The 24,910-nt window shown below is 41.3% G+C and overlaps 1 protein-coding gene across 2 annotated transcripts in view; it reads left to right on the top strand.

The window, feature by feature from the left end:
- The window catches only part of SEMA3F (semaphorin 3F), a 329,656-nt gene that overhangs the window by 302,291 nt on the left and 2,455 nt on the right, over positions 1 to 24,910 (top strand). For both annotated transcript variants that reach the window (XM_078661253.1, XM_078661252.1), the window contains 5 exons: positions 1,987 to 2,075; positions 4,411 to 4,452; positions 5,261 to 5,418; positions 7,593 to 7,660; positions 8,621 to 8,754. In XM_078661253.1, the coding sequence (XP_078517379.1) occupies positions 1,987 to 2,075; positions 4,411 to 4,452; positions 5,261 to 5,418; positions 7,593 to 7,660; positions 8,621 to 8,754 (491 nt within the window). The remainder of the gene's footprint in view (positions 1 to 1,986; positions 2,076 to 4,410; positions 4,453 to 5,260; positions 5,419 to 7,592; positions 7,661 to 8,620; positions 8,755 to 24,910) is intronic.

Below are 24,910 nucleotides of genomic sequence, written 5' to 3' on the forward strand. Positions count from 1 at the left end.
ACAGGGTCTCACAAGTTAAGGTATTCCACCACCCCATCCTACGCAGCGTCTGTCTCCAAATGTAAAAGACCACCATGTGACTGGTGGCAGAGGCCTCCGTAGTGGTGCGGAATACAACAGGGTGTGTAAAGAGTGACGTCCAATAAGCCGCCTCTCAACTGCGTATTGCGGGTCCCCTCTGTCTCCGTACCACCACTCATTGAGGACCAGCAGATGAGAGGCCTGATAGTAGGAAAGGACATCCGATGTGGCCAGCCCTCCAGAGTAAGTAGACAAGAAACATGTACGCAGCGCCACTCTCGCGCTGTCCCTCTCCCACAGAAATTGTCCCAGGACTGCGTTCGCCGCCGGAACCATCGGGGTGAGATCTGATATGGGTGATTCTGCAGTTGATAAGGGAGGCGGAGGAGCACCACCATCTTGAATATATCGCCGACCTACCATATATGGACAAAGTCATACGGGACCAGACCATAAGATCTGCCAGGGTGCGCTCCCAAACCGGGACCAGATTGCGTTCCCAGGACACCGCCGGCTCATCAGACAGGAAGAACCCCAGATATTTCAACCCTCCTACCGCCAGCGGAACCGACGCAGCCCACGCTCCCAACCACTGTCAACCCCCCAGGACCCATATCGTAGATTTATTCGGGTTCATGTATAGCCCTGAAGTTTCCCTGAATATCTGTAAGATACGCAGCCGCCGCGGCCCGACCTGTCCAGGGAGGTGAGAAAGAACAGAACATCGTCCGCGTATAATGCTATTCTGTCCGAAAGCCCTGGACCCCACTCGAAGACCCTATGCTGTGCATCAATGCGCACCCAGGCCGCCAGCGGCTAATGTTGCTGCCTTTTGAAGAGCTTAAGGACAATGATCCTTTTCTCAGAGTTGAAGGGAGAAATCTTGCGTTCCAGTTAGCTTTCTCATCCAGTTTGGATTATGGGAATGCAGTCATTCTTTGCTTACCCAAATATCCTGTTTTTCACCTTCAGAATGCAGTAGCCATATTTGTTATTAAATGTACCTCCGTATGCTTTAGTTAAATCCCAGGATAGACTTCCTCCACAAGTTACTAGTAAATAAACTGATCTTGTTTAAGACTAGATAGTGCATAGTGCACAAGGCACGTGTCCTGACTATCTCAGGTCTCTACTTCTGCCCTATGTGTCTTCTCACAGACTTTGTTCCTCTTCTCATGCATTGCTGGTTGTACCCGTGTTAGGTCATATCAGAGCAAGCACTTGCTGTTTCTTGGTTCTGGCACATTTTCCTTTCACCGTAGGAAGACTTTGCTCACGTCAGTGGAAAGAAAGCGGTGTATCTGTGAAAGTGCAGGGTGCAGCACGTTAAAGCAAGGCATGCTAGCATTTCAAATGCTTGTTTTCCTTGTGGCAAATCTACACTTAGTGTGCCTTCTTGTTTGCACCTTTACAGATCTGGCCTCCTGTATGCCCAGGATAACTGTCGGTCTCTTGTTTCCTCCACTGTCATTGTTGGTTTCTATTGATTCATTTGTTGTATCTAATGGCAAATCTATTGGATAAGCCACAGCTGTCCATAGCTATTATTGGCCCGACAATGGGCAGAGAACTCTCCTTTTGACTCATAAGTGAATCCATGAAACATAATGTTCACATGACTGCCAAATAGGAATGTGTTCCAGGTTGTGTGTAGTGCAGAATAACATGCAGACGACCTCACATTACTTTCAAGAATTTGATCAGGCCAAAAGCAACTTCATTTTTCGTTTTCATGAATACCTCAGCAGATAAATTAAATGATGTATGTATGCATTTGCTTACAAGCAGAACGTTTCCCAAAATTGGGTCTCCGCTAGATCACCGGGCATGTGAACATTGAGTGGTATGCAATTCTATCCTAGTATTATTGACCCACTTTTTAGGAAACTATTGCCATGTAAGTTATTAGTGAGTTAAGAATTGCTTCAGTTGTGCCTTAAATAGTGACCTCTTTCTATCTTCCAGATCAGGGAACTGTACAGAAAGTGATTGTGCTCCCGAAGGACGACTTGGAGACAGAAGAACTCATCCTGGAAGAGGTGGAAGTGTTCAAGGTCTGAGCTGCTTTTCAGAATTTCCCTTTCAATCTGCCCGCTGTTTTGGTGTATTAATACTATCCCACGCCCATGTAAAAATGTTTTCTGTTTTATATATGGTTTGGCTGACCGTGTGACTGCTCTTCACAATGGAAAGATTCTCCTAGAGATGCCTCTGTTAAGAAATGGGCAAACAAAAATTGACTTCATGATCCTTGATGGCATGGTTTAAATGAAGGAACACACTGAAAAGTGGATCGGGCTTTTATAATTCATTATTCAATGTACAGTCCTTGTAAAGCTGATTAATCAACACAGGAAGAGATATGAACAGCCTGTAGTCATTGTAAAGCTGATTAATCAACACAGGAAGAGATATGAACAGCCTGCCCTTACGCACACAGGAATAACTATCAAACTGTTGTGCATGGAGCATTTACTTGATGACAACAGGTCTAAGCGTATCCTTAGAGGATGAATTGGTCTTTTTCTCTACCTTGTATGTGTTCTGAACTTCTAGAAACAGAGCCCAGCCATTCACTTGTTTATTAGTTGACCTACCACTACCAAGAAGGATCTATATTACTCAACAAAGCATAGTATTCTGTCTAGTAGGGCCCCGTATATTTGCTTTTTTCAGCCCTATACAAAATTTCAATGAGCCTAGTCCATATGATTTCTCTACTTTGTGTCCCAGCAAAAACACAAATCCATTCCCACAGCCCAAACCCTCCTCTAGCCAGACTGCGTTTTTACTGTTTTCATGACTGGGGTATGGCACCCAACCACAACAAATGCTAGAAGTGTTCTTTCATCTCACCATTTAAACATCTTGCCCTTCAAGTCAGGGATGACCTGAACTGCAAGTTATTAAGAGTGGTGCAATGCTTGTTCTTAAGGGAAAGTTGATTCCATTATTTCTCACTTGTTTGGTGAGTTTACTGAGGGTGGTTGCTCCATTAACAGCCGGCACGCCTAACCTGCATTGAACTATCGCCATTACATGTCGCATATCATTCATGCCCACTCATTGGTCCTCCCTGCCCAAAACACAAAATCTTTCATAATAGAGTAATGTTCAAAAATGAACTTTTTGGACTACTCGGGAGCAAGAATAAATGGATGAGAGATTGCTTACCACCCATCGCTGGTTTGCGTTCTGAATATTCACTCACAAGCTTGGTCCTCTTTTCTTAGTGAAGGAGGAGCCCTAATAAGAAACCCAGCAAAACACACAAGCAAGCTCCTTGGGACTAGAGAAGATATTCTGGAAAAGCATGCTCATTAAAATATCACTCAACTAAATGTGAGGTCATAGTTATTCTAGTCAGCATCTTCTGAAGCACATCAGAAAAGGTGTGATTTTAAACCGCAAGCACAACAAAGTTACATATTCTTGGAATAGCACTGGTGAAACAATTGGTTGCCTTTGGGTAATTTGAAATTCCCAGATTAAGGTGGCTTTTCTGTCACTCCCAATCATAGGTCAAAATACCAGGTGCCTGTTCCTCTGTTCTGATTTGCAAGTATTCAAGCAATGACCGTTCAGCAGTTGTACACTATTAATGTCATGTTACACTGAATACAGTCAGTCACAGATAACCATTGCATAACAGAGCATGGTTGTGGTGTCCTCGAAGTCCCCAACCATGTTAACATTTGAGCATTCACACACTAAAGCATCATTGGCAACTTAACTACCTTTTACATTTTGGTAATCTTCCACCAAAAAGGAGTGGTTGACCATCTGTCAAAAAGTTGGGACTATGTGAGCTACGGGGCAGCTGGAGCCATATTACAAGTGAGTCAACGTAATCCAAATACAGCCAGGTTAGAGCCAAGCTGCAACAAAAGGAACATCTGAGTGCTGAGCCGGTACAAAATAATTCTTCACACATGCACAAGTCATGTCCTTGCCTTTGAACTGGAATACTGCACATCTTCGTTGACGGAGAGAAATTATCTCACTTAGGATGGTGCAGTTCTAGATTTATACCTCTTCTTCCCTAAAACTTTGAGCAGTATTATGCTAAGCCTCAATTTGTTTGCATGCCTGTAAGCCAAGTAATGATATCCTTTGAGTGGAAAGTGGTGATACTCATTTGTATTGTTTAAAATCTTATGCAACCATATAATAATGCAGCCCCCACTCACGCAGAGACCTTCATAACAAAAGCTTACTTTTCTGTGCAAATAGACAATGAGAATGTGAATCATGGACTAGCAGTGGAGCATGTTAAGAGATCGGATTTTTTAATTTAAAAAAATTAGCTTGTGGACTGTATGTGGAAATGTTAGGCTCCGTCCAGTTTGAAAAATATTGAAGGTTATCTCTGTGTCTCTTCTACTCCAGGTCCCAGTGTCCATTAAGACGATGACCATTTCTTCAAAGAGGGTAAGCTTGTAAATGCATAACAGACGGGGGCACTCAATAGATACCAGTTAACTTACCCTTTCCCATCTTATCTATATGTTCTCCAAAATTGCTAATAGTGGCTCTAGTTAATGGCCATGGCTATGTGTAGATCTTGATGGGGCATAGGGCGGTTTAACTGGTTAACTCATTTGACGATTTCACTGTTGCCAATTGGAAATGTAGTTGTTTTACTCAATCTGGTGGTCACTAGCACTAGACAGGGTCAGACTGAAACAGAAAATCGGTTTGGGGACCAAAATAAAAGTGCCCACATTAGTGAATTCAAATACTTTTAAAAGTGGCCCTTGTTTGCAAGTTGGGGTAGTTTTGAACTTGTAAAGACACGCTATATAAGTGTTTTGCAAAGTATGGAAGACTGCATGGATTCGAGCTTGCTGCAGGCAATGTTTTTTTAATATCCGAGAAAACAACAGTAAAAATATGACCACCAAGCCATAAAACTGTCCCACAAACAGCCAAAAAACCGGCCCATACACCAACCTGTCAGACCAGTACTCTGGGTACGGTCCGATTGCTCTATAGATCAGTCAGTCCTTGGGCCTAGGTTTAGAATTTGATTAAGGAACCGGGTGAAAAACTTTAGGTTTTGATATGGCAAAAAGTTAATAATTACTTTGAAAGATCCTGTATACATGTTGTGTAGGCCGTGTTGCCAAGGAAAGAAGGCTAATTGCAGGTTTCTTACAATTACTGCTACTACACGATCCATAGTTTGACTGTGAGTGAAGTTCTTCTGACTATGCTCTCTGTCTCAATCTTTTTATAGCAACAACTCTATGTGGCTTCTGCTGTCGGAGTCACTCACCTGGCCCTCCATCGCTGCGATGTTTATGGAGAAGTCTGTGCAGACTGCTGCCTCGCCCGAGACCCCTACTGCGCCTGGGATGGCAAGTCCTGCTCACGCTACTCCGCATCCTCCAAAAGGTAAGCTGGCAAGCCACCACCACAAACTGCAAACAGAGCTTTGAATGGAAAGAAGACCGTGTGAAATTTTAAACCTTTTTGTGTACTAAGTAATGTGTGATTGAATATGTACACTGCAGCCTGTAGCAATAAACTCTGCAATCTTTGAGCATTGCATACAACCCATAGCATTTGCCAGTTCTCACATTTGTTTAACCACGGCTAATTATTATATCACAGATCCGCGTATACTCATTACCAGCTTTATGAGTCATGAGCAGTAATTATCCAGCATTTAGCTGTCTCTACTCATTGAAACATCTGTTCAGCACATGCCAGCTAATAATGATGCTGTAAGCCCTTCGCGCCTATAACCACCACAGAACTGCAGCTTTGGACCCTGTATTCCCACCACTACAACTGCCACACTAACACTGTGGGAAGTATATACACACCGCCGCCCTAAGCAGCATATAGCCAAACCCAAAACTGAGGAATGGATTCACACTACCAACCCTGAACAGCATATAATCAATTGTTCAAATACTGGTATTCCTGAGTGACATCTACCCGCTGCTGCCGTTGTCAGCCCTGAGAATTATTTGCCTATTGCTAACACTGCTAGCCTCTAAGTCTATGCTTCGCTAATATCACTTGTCCTGAGCAGTATATACATGTTGCCAACACTGCCAGCCATAAGAAGTCTACACTTCTGTTGATACCGCCAGTGTGTTGCTAACACTGCCAACCCAGAGAAGTCTATGATTCTGCTAATATCACTTGTCCTGAGCAGTATATACATGTTGCCAACACTGCCAGCCATAAGAAGTCTACACTTCTGTTGCTACCGCCAGTATTGAGTAATATATACCTGCTACTAATACTGCCAACCCCGAGAAGTCTGATTCTACTAATGCCACCTGTCCTTTGCATTATATACCTGGTGCTAACACTGCCAGCCATAAGATGTCTACAATTCTGTTGATACCGCCAGTGTGTTGCTAACACTGCCAACCCAGAGAAGTCTACAATTCTGCTAATATCTCCTGTCCTGAGCAGTACATACTTGTTGCCAACACTGTCAGCCCTAAGAAGTCTACCCTTCTGTTGATACCACAATTATTGAGTAGTATATACCTGTTGCTAACACTGCCAGCCCTGAGTAGTCTATGCTTCTGCGGGTACCTCACATGCTCAACAGTATATACTTGATGCTAAGACTGCTAGCCCTGAAAGATCTCTGCTTCTGCTAGTACCTTCTGTCCTAAACAATATAGAACTGTTGCCCCTGAACATCGATACCACAGTATCGATTTGACACAATATCAAGGAAAGACTATCTAAAATAAAATATTGACAGGTAAGGAAGTGTAAATTTTCTATACCTAACTTCACAAATATGTACTTAAGTGGTACATATATCTTCAAGGTATGTGGATGGAGTGGGGAGTAGTAAATCTGCCCTTGCTATTCTTGTACCATGATACAGTTGACATTAATAGTAGTACATCCAGCCTGAGGATTGTATGTTTCTGTTGATTTTGTATTCTGGGAGCAGTATATACCTGTTGCTAACACTGGCAACCTTAAACAGTAAATCCACTACCAGTAAGGCCTCTGCTAACACCGCCAGTCCTAAGCAGCTAATGCCACCAGCTAACACTGCCAACCCTGCATACTTACTGTTATCACTATCTCTTTGTCACTGATATATATATAAATATATATATATATATATATATATGTATATATGTGTGTGTGTGTGTGTATATATGTATGTATATATATGTATATATATATATGTATATATATATATGTATACATATATATATGTGTGTGTGTGTGTGTATATATATATATATGTATATATATATGTATGTATGTATATACATATGACCTGAGTTTGCTGCTGATTATTTACTGTGGTTCAGGACTGTTGGTGGAATATATATATATATATATATCTATATATATATCTATATATATCCAACTCTTACAAGTGTCTACCCAGTAATAAAACTGACAGATGCAGAAAACCTACTCAGTGAATTGGAAACGATCGGAGCTCGCGTCTTCCATTCCCTTACTCTTCCTATTTGCTTTTCTGTTCACACCTGATTGCTGGCACTTATTACATCTATCCTCTTCACTTTCCGACTGCCTCCTCTGAACATCCCTTTTATTCTCTGTCACAGGCGAAGCAGGAGGCAGGATGTTCGGCATGGAAACCCCATGAGGCAGTGCAGGGGCTACAACTCCAATGGTGAGTAATCTTCCTCTGCCCTGGAAGCCATGTTGCGTAACAGGCGGGAAATCCCTTTCATCTCCTTCATTTGTTAAATAAGTAATGGAACAAGTTTGATAATATAGAACTCTCTGCTTTAACATGAACTGCTCCAGCAGCAGTGTATTCCACAGAGATGGCATCAGGAGTGCGTCACTTGACATCTATGGGCCACTTAGCGAGCGTGCCTCTTGGCTCTTGCTGGTCCTGTTCAATGAGTGGTTGGCAAGTGGCATAACCCAAAGTGATAAAGCCTCCTTCATAATGTGGTGGGGGGGCCTTTCTCTCATAGCACACTGATATTTATAGACCTGGGCTCCACTGCATGCGCTACGCCATGCGTTATGCCCATACTGCTCATGGGAGTAAAGGAAAAGTTCAGTCTCTGCCCATTCAGGTTTCATGTGCGTGTAATCTGGACTTTGTATTTTAAGATTGTAACTTTGACGCAAGTGGAAGGCATAATGCCCATGCCCATTGAGCCTTGGCCCTTACTCGACATTACACAAGTCAATTCAAGGGAGATTCTTTCTTAATTCCTTTATTTGAGTTTGCTTAAAGACGTTCTAGAAGAGAAGCTTATTCTCTTGTTGATATCTCTGAATGATGATCACTTCCTGGGGATGAAAGATAATTAATTCTTTAGCTTCTCTTTGCATGGATCATATGATAGAAGAGGAAGCCTACTCTATACACACTCTAGCTTCTCTAGTGAGTTTAGCTAGCCGGTTTGGGAGTTCGCATACAGGTAATCCCTGACCATATCCTTTCCATTGCTGCTTAGAAGGGATGAGTTCATACCTGCACCAGCATCAATTTCTGTAAAAGTCTTGATTATTCTTGTTTGGTTTAGAGACCTTTCCTACCCATTATCTGTGAGCACATTGCTGTGTTTTTAAATGTCTCTTGACTTTCCCACAAATTTTGCTTTTCTTGTAGTCAATAAGAACACAGTAGAAGCGAAGCAATATGGTGTGGAGGGAAGCACTGCATTCCTAGAATGCCAACCACGTTCCCCACAGGCTGTCATCAAGTGGATTTTACAAAAGGACAACAGTGACCGCAAGAAGGAGGTGAGTTTTTGCAGGACTTATGTCCCACGTCTGTCCTTGGACACAGTGGCGTAACAAGTGTGCCATGGGCCCTAACATAAGCAAGGAAAATGGACTGCCACCTTGTGGTTAGTAATAAAATAACATTTATTATTGTAGTTCACTGGGGCTTTGTGCCACTGTACCTGCTGTACTGTTGATAACTACATCCCTATGAACATCTGAAATTAGTAAAGAGATACAAGGTAGCAAAAGAAAACCAGAATGCTGGGACTCTGATCTCAGGTTTTTCAACAGAGGTGTTTTAACAACAACTACCATAACTGAAAGTATAGTATGGTTTATCGCTTAACAGGTCAGGAAGACCAGCTGAGGTTGGGGGTAGGCACTTGAGCCAGCAGACTGTACTGCTTTTCTTCTTTCTGTATGTCCTCCGTTGAAACATTATTTTGCTTCCTGTTTGATTATCCTCTCCAGTTATCTGTGCCTATATAGGTTCCCTGATATCTTCTGCTCCTGAAGAAAAGCAAGCAAAACATCTTCAGCTGTCTGTAGGATGCCTTATAAGTGGCAACATGTGGCATATGAGGCATTGGTGATGCAGTGGCCCCCTCTGGATCATGGGAGTATGGCACACTCAGATGTGCTGGCGAGACTCTGCATATGTGTGGTTATTGAAACTATACGTACCTAGAACATGGTGCTGCATAGGTCATACATATGGCAGAGTGTGGCAATACAGCTTTTTCTGGTGTGGCAGTGTTGTTGTCTGACCTGTTTGATTATATTGAAAACTGTATCTTCGCTTGATCTAAGAAAGGAACAGTGCCACTGAGAGATAAGCAGCTTTTATTATTGAACGGGAGACCCCTGCAAAAAAAGGTATATACTGGCGGTGCCCAGAGATAGCCGCCTGGCCATTCAACTGTTTTAGCAAGCCCTCCAGTAGAGTGTGATCAGCTGAACCAATGTGTTTGTGGTGGGTTAAGGTTCAAAGCTCCTTGGGTTGTCATAGAAAGATCACTCTGCGAAAGGATCTAAAATATTAGCAGCAGCCTATTAAGTGTTGTGTCTCGAGCTTTGTCTCAAGTTGGCTCGTTCTCCTCACGCACAGCTCGAGTACAACGCTGCAATGGTGAGTATTATCGTTTGAATGTATTTATGGAGTTCTAGTTAGAGTTCGATAAGGGAAGGGCAGATCGTAAGAGACGTTGAAGTGGAAAGGCTGTACCTGCGGCTGCGTCCGTGGTTCCTTGATGCTGTATATGGATTTAAGCTTAAATTGAAGGAATTCATCTTTACTTTGAGAGTCCATCATTACTTCACAACAATGGCGACGATAGACCTTAATCCTAAAAGAACCCACATTTGGATATCTTCTCCTTCGTGGAAATTGTGCTTTCGAAAAAAGGAATTAAATCATCTTGGAAACAGCATTTTACAGGGAAAACGACATTCTGATGTAAGTCACAATATTTAATTTCTTGTATTTTCGTGAAAATATTCGAGAGGATAAAGAAATATTTTAACACATAACGAGGAAACACCACGTATTGTTTGGGAAGTGATTAAAAAAAAAATCATCGAGCAATTTAGAGTATTTTGAATTTTACCTTACTAAAATATTTCCGTATTCTCCGCATTTTTCAAGTTGCTGCAGCGTTCCACAGTCGTTGCCAACCTGAGCTCGTTCACGTCACTGGGGTTCTCCTCCCATCATGACACGTTAACTACGCGTAAGCAAACAAAGGCCACTCTACGTCACCACGCTTCAAAGGTCACGCTGTGTGACTCAATTTTGGGAAAAGGAGTCGATCGGCAATTCTCCGTAGCGGTTTTAAACAATTTCAGCAATAGCGCTCCGGCTATCAAGATTTCTTCCCTCAGCTTCAAATACAACAAAGCAAGCGCTTCTCATGAACTTCTGTGACATGCAAACAGAGTGCCATTTAAGGTATTATTTTGGCATTTCATTTACTTTCTCTCTTTTATCCTCAATTGACTTTGTTTTGATAAACTGTGACTGTACTTATTTATTCATACAATTCGAAGAACAGTAATTTGTCACACATTATCTACAAAAGGATTAAATCTGCAATTGAGTTTTAAATATTACAAAGAGGGAAAAATCAATACTTGTGCTGCTGCCTTCCACAAATAGTGTTCTTTTATTATTACTCTCTTTTAAAAAAGAATCCGAAATGGCTACCACCACAGTGAACTTACCTGCACCACAAGTATTTATGGTTAAAGATTGTGAAGTATCAAGCCAAAGATGGGAAGAATGGAGAGATTACTTGATTAATTATCTTGACACTTTCGAGAGGAAAGAATTACCCCAGAAAGGAAAAAGAAAATCCTTTTACACTGTTTAGGTCCTGGTGGTCTGAGAGTTTATAATAGAATTGAGAAGAAAGTGTTGGCTAGTAGTGAAATTAATGTATTCGCACAAGCTATCGCTGATCTTAATGCCTATTTTGCCCCTACTGTTTGCAAAGCAGTACATAGATACAATTTCTACCATAGAAAACAGGAAACAAATGAAAAGGTAGAAGACTACATTGCTTCACTTAAAAGATTAGCATTGTCCTGCAAATTTGCCATCATTGAAGACGAACTAATCCGTGACCAACTTGTCATGCATTGTAATAATCCAAATTTACAAGATAAACTATGGATTGATGGTGACTCAAGTCCTTGCGAAATTTCAGCTATTATCAGTAAAGCTGAACTAACTTCAAGTTGCGCAAAGACTGTGGTGATTAAAGCTAAAGGTAATAACAGTGATGAAGTCATTAAAATTGTGAGAATTCCAAACCAAACCAATCCTAAAAAAAGCAAACCTAAATCTGCGTATAAAGGAAAGAGCAAATATAAAGAGTGAATCAATATCAACATTACTGACTCTAGGGGTGTTTGCTATCGTTGTGGAAGTTCTTCACACCTTGCTAATGGTAAAAAATATCCTGCTCTTGGCCAAAGGTGTGCGTACTGTAAAATGACTGGCCGCTTTGCACGAGCGTGCAGGAATTCAAAAACTGTCAAATGTGTAGTAGAGGATTGTGAGAATGATGATGAGTGTTGAACCAGAATATGTTGAGAACATTGTGTGTTGCATTAATGAAGATGAAATATTATTACATGGAAAAATAAGGAAAAAGCCAGTTTGTGAAATTACAGCAGGTGGCATTCCAGTAACATTAATAGCGGATTCTGGATCCCCTTGCACCATTATTAATAGAAACAGGTGGGAAGAAGTATTCTGATCAAAAATTGGTCATAATCTAGATGAGCCAGATATACACCCTGTAAGCTATACTGGTGAACCCATAGACCTTTTGGGGTTTTGTAAACTCGAATTCGAGTTCAGAGGAAGAACAGCCTTTTGCAAATTGTATGTGTCAAAGGCAGGTCCTTGTATCTTAGGCTGGTGGGAATAAGGAGAATTGGGAATACATTTAAACCCAAATAGCCCTGATCCGGTTTTATATGTTAACTCCTCGCAAGATGATATATGTGATGAAATATTTTTGAAATTTCCCAAAGTTTTTTCAGGAGATGCAGGGAAACTTTGTGGATTTTCACACAAAATGATTCTAAATGAGAATGCTAAACCTGTTATTCATAAAGTTAGGAATATTCCAGTAGGAGTTCAGGATGAAGTCCAAAAGGAGATACAAAAAATTGTGGATAAAAATGTTATAGAAAGCATTGAATCTTCCGATTGGGTCGCCTCCTTGGTGGTCGCACGCAAGGCCAACGGAAAAATCAGTTTGTGTGTTGACCTCAGGGAACTTAATAAGAACATTTTCATCGATGTATTTCCTTTACCTAAATTCTCCGTAGCGGTTTTAAACGATTTCAGCAATAGCGCTCCGGCTATCAAGATTTCTTCCCTCAGCTTCAAATACAACGAAGCAAGCGCTTCTCATGAACTTCTGTGACATGCACACAGAGTGCCATTTAAGGTATTATTTTGGCATTTCATTTACTTTCCCTCTTTTATCCTCAATTGACTTTGTTTTGATAAACTGTGACTGTACTTCTTTATTCATACAATTCAAAGAATAGTAATTTGTCACACATTATCTACAAAAGGATTAAATCTGCAATTGAGTTTTAAATATTACAAAGAGGGAAAAATCAATACTTGTGCTGCTGCCTTCCACAAATAGTGTTCTTTTATTATTACTCTCTTTTAAAAAAGAATCCGAAATGGCTACCACCACTGTGAACTTACCTGCACCACAAGTATTTATGGTTAAAGATTGTGAAGTATCAAGCCAAAGATGGGAAGAATGGAGAGATTACTTGATTAATTATCTTGACACTTTTGAGAGGAAAGAATTACCCCCAGAAAGGAAAAAGAAAATCCTTTTACACTGTTTAGCTCCTGGTGGTCTGAGAGTTTATAATAGAATTGAGAAGAAAGTGTTGGCTAGTAGTGAAATTAATGTATTCACCCAAGCTTTCGCTGATCTTAATGCCTATTTTGCCCCTACTGTTTGCAAAGCAGTACATAGATACAATTTCTACCATAGAAAACAGGAAACAAATGAAAAGGTAGAAGACTACATTGCTTCACTTAGAAGATTAGCATTGTCCTGCAAATTTGCCATCATTGAAGACGAACTAATCCGTGACTAACTTGTCATGCATTGTAATAATCCAAATTTACAAGATAAACTATGGATTGATGGTGACTCAAGTCCTTGCGCAATTTCAGCTAGTATCAGTAAAGCTGAACTAACTTCAAGTTGCGCAAAGACTGTGGTGATTAAAGCTAAAGGTAATAACAGTGATGAAGTCATTAAAATTGTGAGAATTCCAAACCAATCCTAAAAAAAGCAAACCTAAATCTGCGTTTAAAGGAAAGAGCAAATATAAAGAGTAAATCAATATCAAAATTACTGACTCTAGGGGTGTTTGCTATCGTTGTGGAAGTTCTTCACACCTTGCTAATGATAAAAAATGTCCTGCTCTTGGCCAAAGGTGTGCGTACTGTAAAATGACTGGCCACTTTGCACGAGCATGTAGGAATTTAAAAATTGTCAAATGTGTAGTAGAGGATTGTGAGAATGATGATGAGTGTTGAACCAGAATATGTTGAGAACATTGTGTTTTGCATTAATGAAGATGACATATTATTACATGGAAAAGTAAGGAAAAAGCCAGTTTGTGAAATTACAGCAGGTGGCATTCCAGTAACATTAATAGCGGATTCTGGATCCCCTTACACCATTATTAATAGAAACAGGTGGGAAGAAGTATTCTGATCAAAAATTGGTCATAATCTAGATGAGCCAGATATACACCCTGTAAGCTATACTGGTTAACCCATAGACCTTTTGGGGTTTTGTAAACTCGAATTCGAGTTCAAAGGAAGAACAGCCTTTTGCAAATTGTATGTGTCAAAGGCAGGTCCTTGTGTCTTAGGCTGGTGGGAATAAGGAGAATTGGCAATACATTTAAACCCAAATAGCCCTGATCCGGTTTTATATGTTAACTCCTCGCAAGATGATATATGTGATGAAATATTTTTTAAATTCCCAAAGTTTTTTCAGGAGATGTAGGGAAACTTTGTGGATTTTCACACAAAATGATTCTAAATGAGAATGCTAAACCTGTTATTCATAAAGTTAGGAATATTCCAGTAGGACTTAAGGATGAAGTCCAAAAGGAGATACAAAAAATTGTGGATAAAAATGTAATAGAAAGCATTGAATCTTCCGATTGGGTCGCCTCCTTGGTGGTCGCACGCAAGGCCAACGGAAAAATCAGTTTGTGTGTTGACCTCAGGGAACTTAATAAGAACATTTTCATCGATGTATTTCCTTTACCTAAAATCTCAGAGTTACTTTCTACTACTAAAGACATGGTATGGTTCTCTACTATCGACCTGACCTCTGCCTACCATCAAGTCCCTCTTCATGAAGAAAGTAAACATTTAACAGCTTTTGTCACCCCATTTGGTTTATTCCAATTTAAGCGTGTACCATTTGGGCTGGCTTCAGCTGCTGCAATGTTTCAGCGCATTATGTACCAAATCTTTAAAGACATAAAAAACGTACTTTTTTTTCAAGATGACATTCTGATAATGGGTAAGGATAGGGACGATCATGACACATTGTTAAATAGAGTTTTACAAGTCTTGGAAAAGAAAGGTCTAACAGCAGAAAAATCTAAATGCAAAATTGGCAGAAAGAGTGTGACTTATGATAGGTCACGAAATTAAGGCATGTGTTATTTGCCCCAAATCAGATCTTGTTGATGCAATACTTAACTCGCCCAGTCCTCAAAAAAAAGGTGAGGTCAGGTCTTTTCTAAGACTTGCAGAGTATTACTCTAAGTTTGTGAATAACTTTGCAGAAAAATGCACTGCATCAGACAATTATTAAAAAAAAGGTGCCATCTTCAATTGGTCTCATGATGGCCAAGCAAGTTTTGAAAGTATAAAGAGAGATATTTGCGCAGCACCTGCCCTTAAAGGTTTTGATCCTAAGCTTAAAAGTTTCATCACTACGGATGCTAGTGGTAAAGACCTTGGGGCAGTTTTATCTCAATTTTAAAGTGATGGTTCAGAATGTGTAGTGGCTTTTGCCTCAAGAGTTTAACAATTACTGAAGAAAGTTATTCAGTGATTGAAAAAGAAGCGCTAGGTTGCTTATGGGGCCTTAAACACTTCAGGCAATTCATTTGGGGTACTAGTGTTACACTGCGTACAGACCACAAACGACTCACAAAATTCCTTACCTCTCTTGGCCTCAATAATGTATCACCAAGAATTTCTCGATTTTCAGCACAACTGTTAGACTTTGTTTATGATGTTGTCTATGTACCAGGTGTGCGCAACAGAATTGCAGACATCTTAAGTAGGAGTCCCTTGCCTGTTTGTGACAATACTGAAGATGATTGGGACAAGTGGTTTGTTGCTAGTATCTCCAGCAGTGAACTTACTAGCATTCCTCGTGAAGAATGGGTCAAAAACATGTCCTTGGACCATGTTCTACATGATGTGTACAAATTTGTTCAGAACGGTTGGCCTGCAAAATCTATTCTAGACAAAATGTTTATTCAATTCTGGGAGATAAGGAATGAGTTATCCATTGAAAATAACCTATTACTTAGAGGAGGGAAATTAATTCCTCCTAAGGTTTTTCGAGCCAAGGTCATTAATATTTGCCACGAGGGTTACCTTGGTCTTGTTAAAACAAAAAGGAGAATAAAGCAATCATATTGGTGGGCAGCTATTGATGGAGACATTGAGAGAGTGGTACGTGAGTGCGCGGATTGCTTAAATTGCTTAAATTCTGATAAAAGTTTGACCACTTGTAAAACCACGCTACATCCCATCATCGTTCCAAATATGCCTTGGGAGCAGAGAATTGGCATTGATTTATTTGGCCCTGTCAAAAGTATTGATTTTGTGCAAAAATATATATTTTTTGTTGTTGTTGATCATTTTTCAAAATGGCCAGAGTACAAAATTGTAGCAAGGATTGACACTGAATATATTCTACAATTCTTAAGAGAAGTCTTTAGCAGAGAAGGTCTCCCTAAAGACCTAATTTCAGATAATGGAGGACAATTCATTGGTGAAAATTTAAAAAAAATTGTCAAAGATTCTGGCATCACTCACAGAACAACCTTAGTGTACCACCCTGAAGGAAATGGCAGCGTGGAAGGCTTCAACAGGGTGATAAGAGGTATAATAGAATTGTCAAATAGTAACAGTAAAAATTGGGAAGAGGAATTGAGAAAAACTGTTTGCGCATACAGAATTACCAAATGTGATTCCTCAGGATTTTCCCCTTTTGAACTTATGAGAGGTCGATCTCCACCCACCAAAGACAATACGGGTTGGTTGGTTTGTGCCAAAAAAGTGGATTGGTCTGTAAAAGATGTAAAACAAAATTTGGAAAACACTCAAAGGCAGTGGATGGATAAATCGTCTAAGAAAGGTAAAGGTACTGCACTAAAAGTTGGTGATATTGTCAAGGTAAAGAAAGGTAGAATCGTATGTAAAGGTGAAAGTAAATATTCCACACCTCTTAAAGTCATCAAAATTCTGTGCAACTCTGCCTTATTGAGTGACGGAGAAGTCTGGAACGCCAATAGGATTGCCTTATTCAAAGGCAAAATCAGTTCTCAAGAGGAGAAGAATAGGTTTGATTGGATTGAAGACATTGATGATATAAGTAATGCTCACAATATTGATGTTGCAGTTGAACCCTCTTGCAGCAAAAGATTTTCTATTGGTGAAAGCAATTCTCACCACATGGTTTTTACAGATGAACCTTCTTGCAACAAAAGATTTTCCATTGGGGAAACACCTAATACCATAATTGAGTCTTCTGTTGTACAAGGTAAAATTATCTCTGACAAAAATGATAAAGGTTCTCTTCGTCCTAAAGGTTTGTGTAACAAGCCCAAAAAGTTTGAAGATTGTTACACGTATTCACAGTTAATTTTTTCTCTTTAATTTTTATTCTGTATCTTGATTTATTTGTATTTTCATTTTAGTTTTTTTGTTGAAGGGAAAGGGAAGTGTTGTGTCTCGAGCTGTGTCTCGAGTTGGCTCGTTCTCCTCGCGCACAGCTCGAGTACAACGCTGCAATGGTGAGTATTATCGTTTGAATGTATTTATGGAGTTCTAGTTAGCGTTCGATAAGGGAAGGGCAGACGTTGAAGTGGAAAGGCTGTACCTGCGGCTGCGTCCGTGGTTCCCTGATGCTGTAAATGAATTTAAGCTTAAATTAAAGGAATTAATCTTTACTTTGAGCGTCCATCATTACTTCACAACATTAAACAGGGCCAGGCAAAGCTTTTCCCAGTAGGTTGGGGACCTTGGATCCCGGCTTTGAAATCCCAAGGCCGCTCCTGGTGCCTCTGTCACTTTCGCCAGCTTTCTAGGTGAATTGCAGCAGGCTTCAAGAGAGAAACAAATGGAGGTGGGGAGGGGAAAGCAGGGAGAAAGCGCCACGAGAGGAAGAAGGGAGAGGAGAGACAAGAGAGGGGGAATGGGTGGCTGGATGGAAATAGAGAGGTTGTGAGCGGAAAACTTTGAGTGGGGCTGGTTTGAACACTTTCACCAGGGCTGATTTTGGTTCCCCAGTTCGGCCTTGCTGTCAAGAAGTGAGTAAACATCCATCTGGCTCCTGGATTTCCGCAACCCACTGTAGCAGGGCTTAGAGAACCAATCTCTGATAATATAGGTTGCTTTCCACTCCACTCAGTAGAAGTGGACTCAGAACGCTGAATGATGAGGAGAATTGCCTTCAAGCAATGCAAAGGTCAAACGACGCAGGCCAGCATTGCTTATTGAGCATCAGTAGTGAGCACCGGCAGCCACAGCAAATAAAATCCCCAGAAGAAAAAATGGCAGTGTTTTTAATAAAGAACAAGTATCAACTGAAGTGCGAACGACCAGCAGTGTTAGCGCTAAGACCACCTTAGTTTTGGAGTGTGATGCCAGTCAATGATGAGCAGTGAGATGCCTTTGGATTTTACCAGACCAGTGATTGGGAGACTTTGGAAAACTCCAACTTTACTTTGAGAAAAGCAAAATGGGAATTGATGCACTGTCACTAGATTGTATGACGTCAGTGATGCGAGTTGTGAGACATTACCGTGGTTGCACATGTGGCCAAACTCCTTCAAAATAAAATGGCAATATCATGCCAGCAGTATGAGTAAGAGCATCAGGCTATTGTTAAATATTAAGGCGCCAGAAAAATGTAAGAGTTAGGAAGATTCTTTTAAAGCCTGGGTAGTCGCAATCATTTTCCCAAGGGCCACAAAGTTTGGTCTGTGATGTGACTGTGGGCTGTGTTGAAGCCAGCAGGGTGGCTGTCCGGGGTGGTAAGGTGGGTGTAGGGGAAGCGAAGCATATACAACTAGTGGATGAATTTCGCAATGTGAAACCAGAAAACCTGGGATTAACCCCAGCACCCCCACTTTACCACCTAATGTGAAACTAGACAATTGTTTTATTTCACTTTCCCTCCTTTTTCTTCATCATCACATATGACAAGTTTGAAATACAAGACTTCAGGATGTGCGTTGTACAAACCTTCTCCTGTGCTTGATTTTAATAAACTATAATGTTGTTCATGTACAATAGGAACCCAGGCCACCCTAAGAGTGCCCATAAAAACTGACTTGCCTCTTAGTTCTCTATTCACATTGTTGCTAATGATGAGGGAGGGATAAAGGCTTCTAAATTCAAATTTGAAAACCATCACTTAAAAAAATACGTCTCAATGTACTGATGCAATCTGATGAACTAAGGTGAAATGGTTCTGCATTTTAATGAAATACACATTGTTTGAATTTATAGAGACCTTGTCATGTTTTTACACTTTTGCTATCAGATGGCTTCAAAAATGAAGGTGTTGCTAAGGTTTAGTGGTGCGTGACAACCTAATTACTTCTTTTCTTTAACTTCGATTAACCTTTAAATATAGGCTTGCCCGTTTATTAACATATTTTTAATGTTAGTGCTGAGTCAAGAGAAGAACAGCCTAGTGCTGCTGTTGATCAGGGGGGTGCATGTAAAGGTCACGAGGGCCACATGCGGTCCCTAGACCATACTTTAAGTATCGCTGCTTTAAAGGGTGTGATGCTAGTGTTAAAGGGTGAGACACCACTGAAGTGCCTGAGGCCAATGAATTGTATATTGAGTGATCCTGTGCTGTGAGGTGGTACTTAATGGGCGCCTAACTTGCTGAGCTTGCCTTGAATAAAAACCTTAAGATTTTTAGGGACTTTATAAAACTTGATGGATGAAATATTGCAAACAAACTTTTTGCGTGAAAACTTCACTCCCACAGGTAGGTGGCTGAAGAGCACGATTTTCGAAACTTCACTAATCACACAACTTTTACATATTGCTTTCTTTCTCGAGCAAACAGAATAAAAATGTTGCCAGCCCTAATGTAAGCCCATCAGCACTGACGCCCCCTTGCGCATGATGTGCTTCCACGGAAAGGAGCCTAGTAGCTCTGCCAGTCCCACCCTTCCTTTCCCAGTTCTCTGTAGGTACGGGGTCCTGGCGATGTGTCACAGCTGAAGGAGACTGGAGAAGCAATCCTTTCCCAGGAAAGCGAAGTCACGCTATGGGGGCCATGGGGAAACTCAACTCTTCCTGTCTCTGTCCTGCCCGCTCCCTTGGCACTGGAAGTGAACACAAAAGGCTTTATGAGCTGCCTTGCTTATTTTGGGTTGCTTGGCAGCAGTGGGCAGGATCCTGGCAATTACCAGTACACCCTTCTTGTCACACTTAATCCTCAATGAGTTTTGAAAAGAGATGTAGCTTTTGACACAAATTGAAGGACTCTCGCTTATCTTTCTTTTCATAACTCTTGTGCTGATCTGGCTGTTATATTTTACATAGAATATTCATTTGATCAAATCTTGCAGTCTAGCTGCTCTCTTCACACATACACTCACCTATAATTTTGTTCTCTCTCTCTCTCTCTCTCTCTCTCTCTCTCTCTCTCTCTCTCTCTCTCTCTCTCTCTCTCTCTCTCTCTCTCCTTCCCTCTCTCTCTGCCTCTCTCCCTCTCCCTCCCTCCCTTCCTCCCCTCTTCTGGACAAGTCTTAGCCCAGGGATAGAAAGGTGGGCTCAAGTGTTTTAAAATTGCTTTTGTTCTGTGCTTCATACCACAGTTCTGCCATTTCAGACCTCTGGTGTCACCTAATGGAATCATTTTTTTTACCTTGGAAGGATTTAGAGTTGAGTCCATCTTTTGCCAGGAATCACAGTTCAAGACAGCCAGTATCAGTGGCAAACATTTAACTCAATGAGCCATATTAGAGACATGCACAAAGAAGTGTGTTACATCCCACCTCGGACACAGCAGTATGTGCTTTGGGCCAGGTTTGAGGTACTTTGATTATGGTTGACGTTACAGCAATGGCAAAGCAAATGATATTGCAAGTCAGAGTAGAGGTGCATGCAAAATAGAATATGGTTTTCAGAGCAGCGAGTATTGCATGTCAAGAATACTTTTATTTCGTGATGTCATGCAAAGCCTATTGTTTCGTCTATTGATTCAATATTGAATAAAAACCCTAATACAAAAAGTTTGGGGAAAAATATTTCTCTCGAATAATGTGCCTCGTCGTAATTTCTAAGTTATTTAAATTGTCAGTTTTTTCTTAACCTCGTTATCCATAATTCACATAATATTGGATTACTGTGGATGAATTAGATTGAAAAATTAATATAAAATCTAGATTCAATCAGTTTTTAGCTAAGAAAGCATTGACCAAATGGCTCAATATACATTTCTGGCTTTCCACTGAATAATAGGGTCCGGATTCACTGATATTGGACCTGGGACTTATTGGTTATTACCCAGTATCTACAAGCAACAGATACCCTCACAGACTTTACATTAACAGAATGGACTAGAATCCACTCCATTAAAAGAAAGGCAGCCTTTTGAGACACAAAACAAACAACTAGGTTTCTGACCCTTGACTGTGTTTTATTCAATTAAGTAATCCTCTGTTTATCAAAAATGTAACTCTGAGTGACAGGTAGTATGTTGGAGTGAGTACCACTGAGTTATGTAGCTTAAAGCAGGGATTCCGTCAAGTGAAATGTACATTTGCCTCTCATTCATGGCTTATACATTGGTTTCTTTAAACAGAAGGTGCCAAAGTTGTATTACATATGTTTACAATAACTCAATGCCTTGAGAAAGCTCTTGTGAAAGCATGCTGGAACTCAACACATGTGTTGCTTGTCTTTTCAACTCATTGCCGTTAAAATGCAAGTTACATTCATTGTATAAGTAAATAAGATACTTAACTGCATCATGGACTCATTTTATTGAAGTCCTATATAATATTTTAGAAACCGGATCTGAAATGAAAGCTTGACAAATCTGATTTTGAAATTAACGTTATTTATATATTGGTGTCTACATATCTTCGCTGATTATTTCGTCATTGGTTACGTTTGTTGCTTATGTGATTAAGTATTCATTCTTAATTAATAAAGCAGGCTTAAAATATAGAAGCCGTACATTATTGTGTACACTACTAGAACAGAACACAAACTGGTTTTCAAAAAATATAAAATATTCGAAACTAATGTAATAAACTCTGTGTTTATTTTCCTACAATATCATCCGTGCAGAGTCTACAACCTCTGTATGACATTTAATGACAAATCTGTGGTATTTGATAGACAGCATGAGACATAAACATGTTGTGCTTAGAATTAGCACATTCCTATCTGATAAATCCTTTTTGATTTTTTTTCTCTTAGTTTATCTTTTTGGGATTTATTATACAAACTAACGAACGAATCAATTAGAAGTGATTCAATAATTATGTCGTTTTTGGGCATAGGCAAGAAAGTGAGTAAAACATTCCACCAAAATCAGCTGGCTTGAGTCTATTGATGTAAATAGACTAAAGCCTATTCTCTCTGTTTGGAGTCCACTCACATGCCTTACATTGAAACGGGTTGAAACCTAAAGGATTGAACTGGCAACGTTTCCCCCAACATACTTTGGTTAGTTTTAATTTGTACTGGATTGCATTATCAGATGGATCTGTTGTGAAGTTGCACAGTGTTTGGACAAGAAACTAGTATCTTAACTTTTTCTTTGGCCCTGGTGTTCTGCTGATCTAGCATGTGCACAGAGGCATAGACATGTGCATGGTAATGTGAGGTCTAGAACCTGAAAAATGTCTTGGAACTGTGCATCAAACGTGCCTTTGTGGTGGGCAAAGGAATACTGTCCCGGCCTTGAGTGCATCATATAAAGCAATTTTGTCAGCGTACCATCATTTGTTAATCTTTACTATGACCAGACCTTTTACCTGTATGACAGAAAATATTGTCTACTTCCCCCTTTTGTGTGAAGGTTTGGTATTACATGGTACAAAATGGAGAATGAGGACTGATTCACTGCACAAAGGGATTGCATCGCCTGCATCCCTGTGGCTGCAGTGTGGAACCCCAGGCACTGAAGTGAGGGAAGACAGGGATAGGGCTTGCTTTAATAACTCACTCAGGACCTTCTTAGCAGAGGCCTGCTGGGTAGTTCATCCTGATGACAGCCATTTGGTAGGTGGACTGGGTTAGTGGTGGGACTGCAGTTTTTGTTGTTAAATCCTTCAGCATTCAAGAACTCATCACTTTCTCCCAGGACCTACGCAATACCCTTTCAGACTTCTTTTACTGCAAAATCACCACATCTATGAACACTTAGACCCCCAACTGCCCATCACCAGCATCCACAGCCTCCTCAACCTTTCAATCAAAAACTCTAATGCAATAATTACTACATGGGACCAACTCACCACTAAAACCACCACTTCTGTCATGTGCGCCATCCACTCCGGATTGCCATCCTCTCTGGAGAGCCCAGAGACTCTTGCCCCATCACATATTCAACAGGGGAGCAACACAATCCGCAAGGAACTCACCTCAATCCTCAACTTCTCCATCCCCTCTGCCTCCTTCTCTGTGGCATGGAAGCAGGCGGAGGTCAAACCAATCCTCAAAAAGCCTTCCGCTAACCCAGAAGAACTCAAGAACTACCGGCCCATCTCTCTTCTCCCGTTCCCCCCATAAGTTCTGGAAAAAGCCATCAGCCACCAACTCTTCTGGCCACCCTGATCAGAACCTACGGTATGAACATCATATCATACGCAGACGACACTCATCCTGTCCCTATCAGCAGACCCCATTAACACCAAAGCCAACTTCCACAGGTGCATGACCAGCCTTGCCACCTGGATGCAAAACAGCTGCCTCAAACACCGACAAACCAGAAGTACTCATCTTCAGGAACAACACCGCCCCTTTGGAACAACTCCTGGTGGCCAGAAGAATTGGGCCTGCAGCCACAGAGCATCAAAGGAACCTCAGCATCATACTGGACAGCAAGCTCACAATGAGGAAACAGGTAAACTCTGTGCCCTCAGCCTGCTTCCTTGCTCCCCGCATACTCCGGAAAATCTTCAAATGGATCCCGATTAGCACCAGACGCACAGTCACCCAGGCCCTCATCACCAGCTGCCTGGACTACGGCAACACCTTGTACGTAGGAATCACTGCACAACTGCTCAACCAACTTGAGACCATTCAGAATACAGGAGCAAGGCTCATTCTCGATCTCCAGAGGAGGCCCCACATCACCCCCCTACCTCAGAACTCTCCACAGTATCCCAGTCCCCAAAAGATGCCAGTTCAGGGTGCTAACCCACACCAACAAAGCCCTGCACAACAAAGGACCTGCCTACCTCAACCACAGGGTTATCGCCCTCCTCCCTAGCAAGCAACTGTGCTCTGCTTTCCTCTCACTCGCCCACACTTCCTGCATCCACCGAAGCAGGAGCAGAGGCCATGCATTCTCCTACGTAGCCGTAAAGACCTGGAATAGTCTCCACGTTTGGACCTCACAGACCCTGCAAGACTTCAGAAATGGCTTAAAAACCTGGCTGTTTGACTGCCCAGCAGCACCACCAGCCTAACCACCCCACCAACCGCTGGGATACCCTCACGGGTAAAAAGTAGCACTTTACAAAACGGTTTGGAAAGGTGAGGTAGTGTCTAGGCATGGTGTACCCCTTTTGTTCTTCCGTGATTAGTGCTACAGGATAGCTGATTGACTGCCGGGTATGGGGATCTCATACTTCATAGTGCTCTTGTTTGGGATACACCTGCTTTAAGCCACTCCCATTGGTATCTGCAGTTAAAGCTATCATCTTGTATAAACCTGTTTCTGAGGAACAGCCAGAAAATGACATTCGAGAGAGATTAAATACAAACCAGTTCTGAAGCCTTAGACAGTGGATCCACATCCCGTTTGGAAAATGTGTATACAGATGAAGTCCAAACTACCCTACTTGGTCTAGAAGAACACAGACCAGAGGAAGGGAGTGCCCCGCAGAGTATTCAAAGAGCAACTATATGACCAGGGCTTGAGTCTGCCTGACAGCCAGTATCTGAGGTGAGGGGGCACCAGTGAAAGTCAGCACTCTCTGCTTGAGAAGCTGAGGAACTGTCTAGTCGCTAGAAGGCTGCCTGGCTGCTGACAAAGGAAAAGAGAGTACTGGGGAGGCTGTAAGTGCCAAGGAAGAGTACCACTGCACAGGCCTGCTGCACCAAATCCCATCCAACAGTCCCTGTGCGAGCGCAGCATCACTC

Source organism: Lissotriton helveticus, chromosome 9, assembly GCF_964261635.1.
Source record: "Lissotriton helveticus chromosome 9, aLisHel1.1, whole genome shotgun sequence".
Taxonomy (NCBI): Eukaryota; Metazoa; Chordata; class Amphibia; order Caudata; family Salamandridae; genus Lissotriton; species Lissotriton helveticus.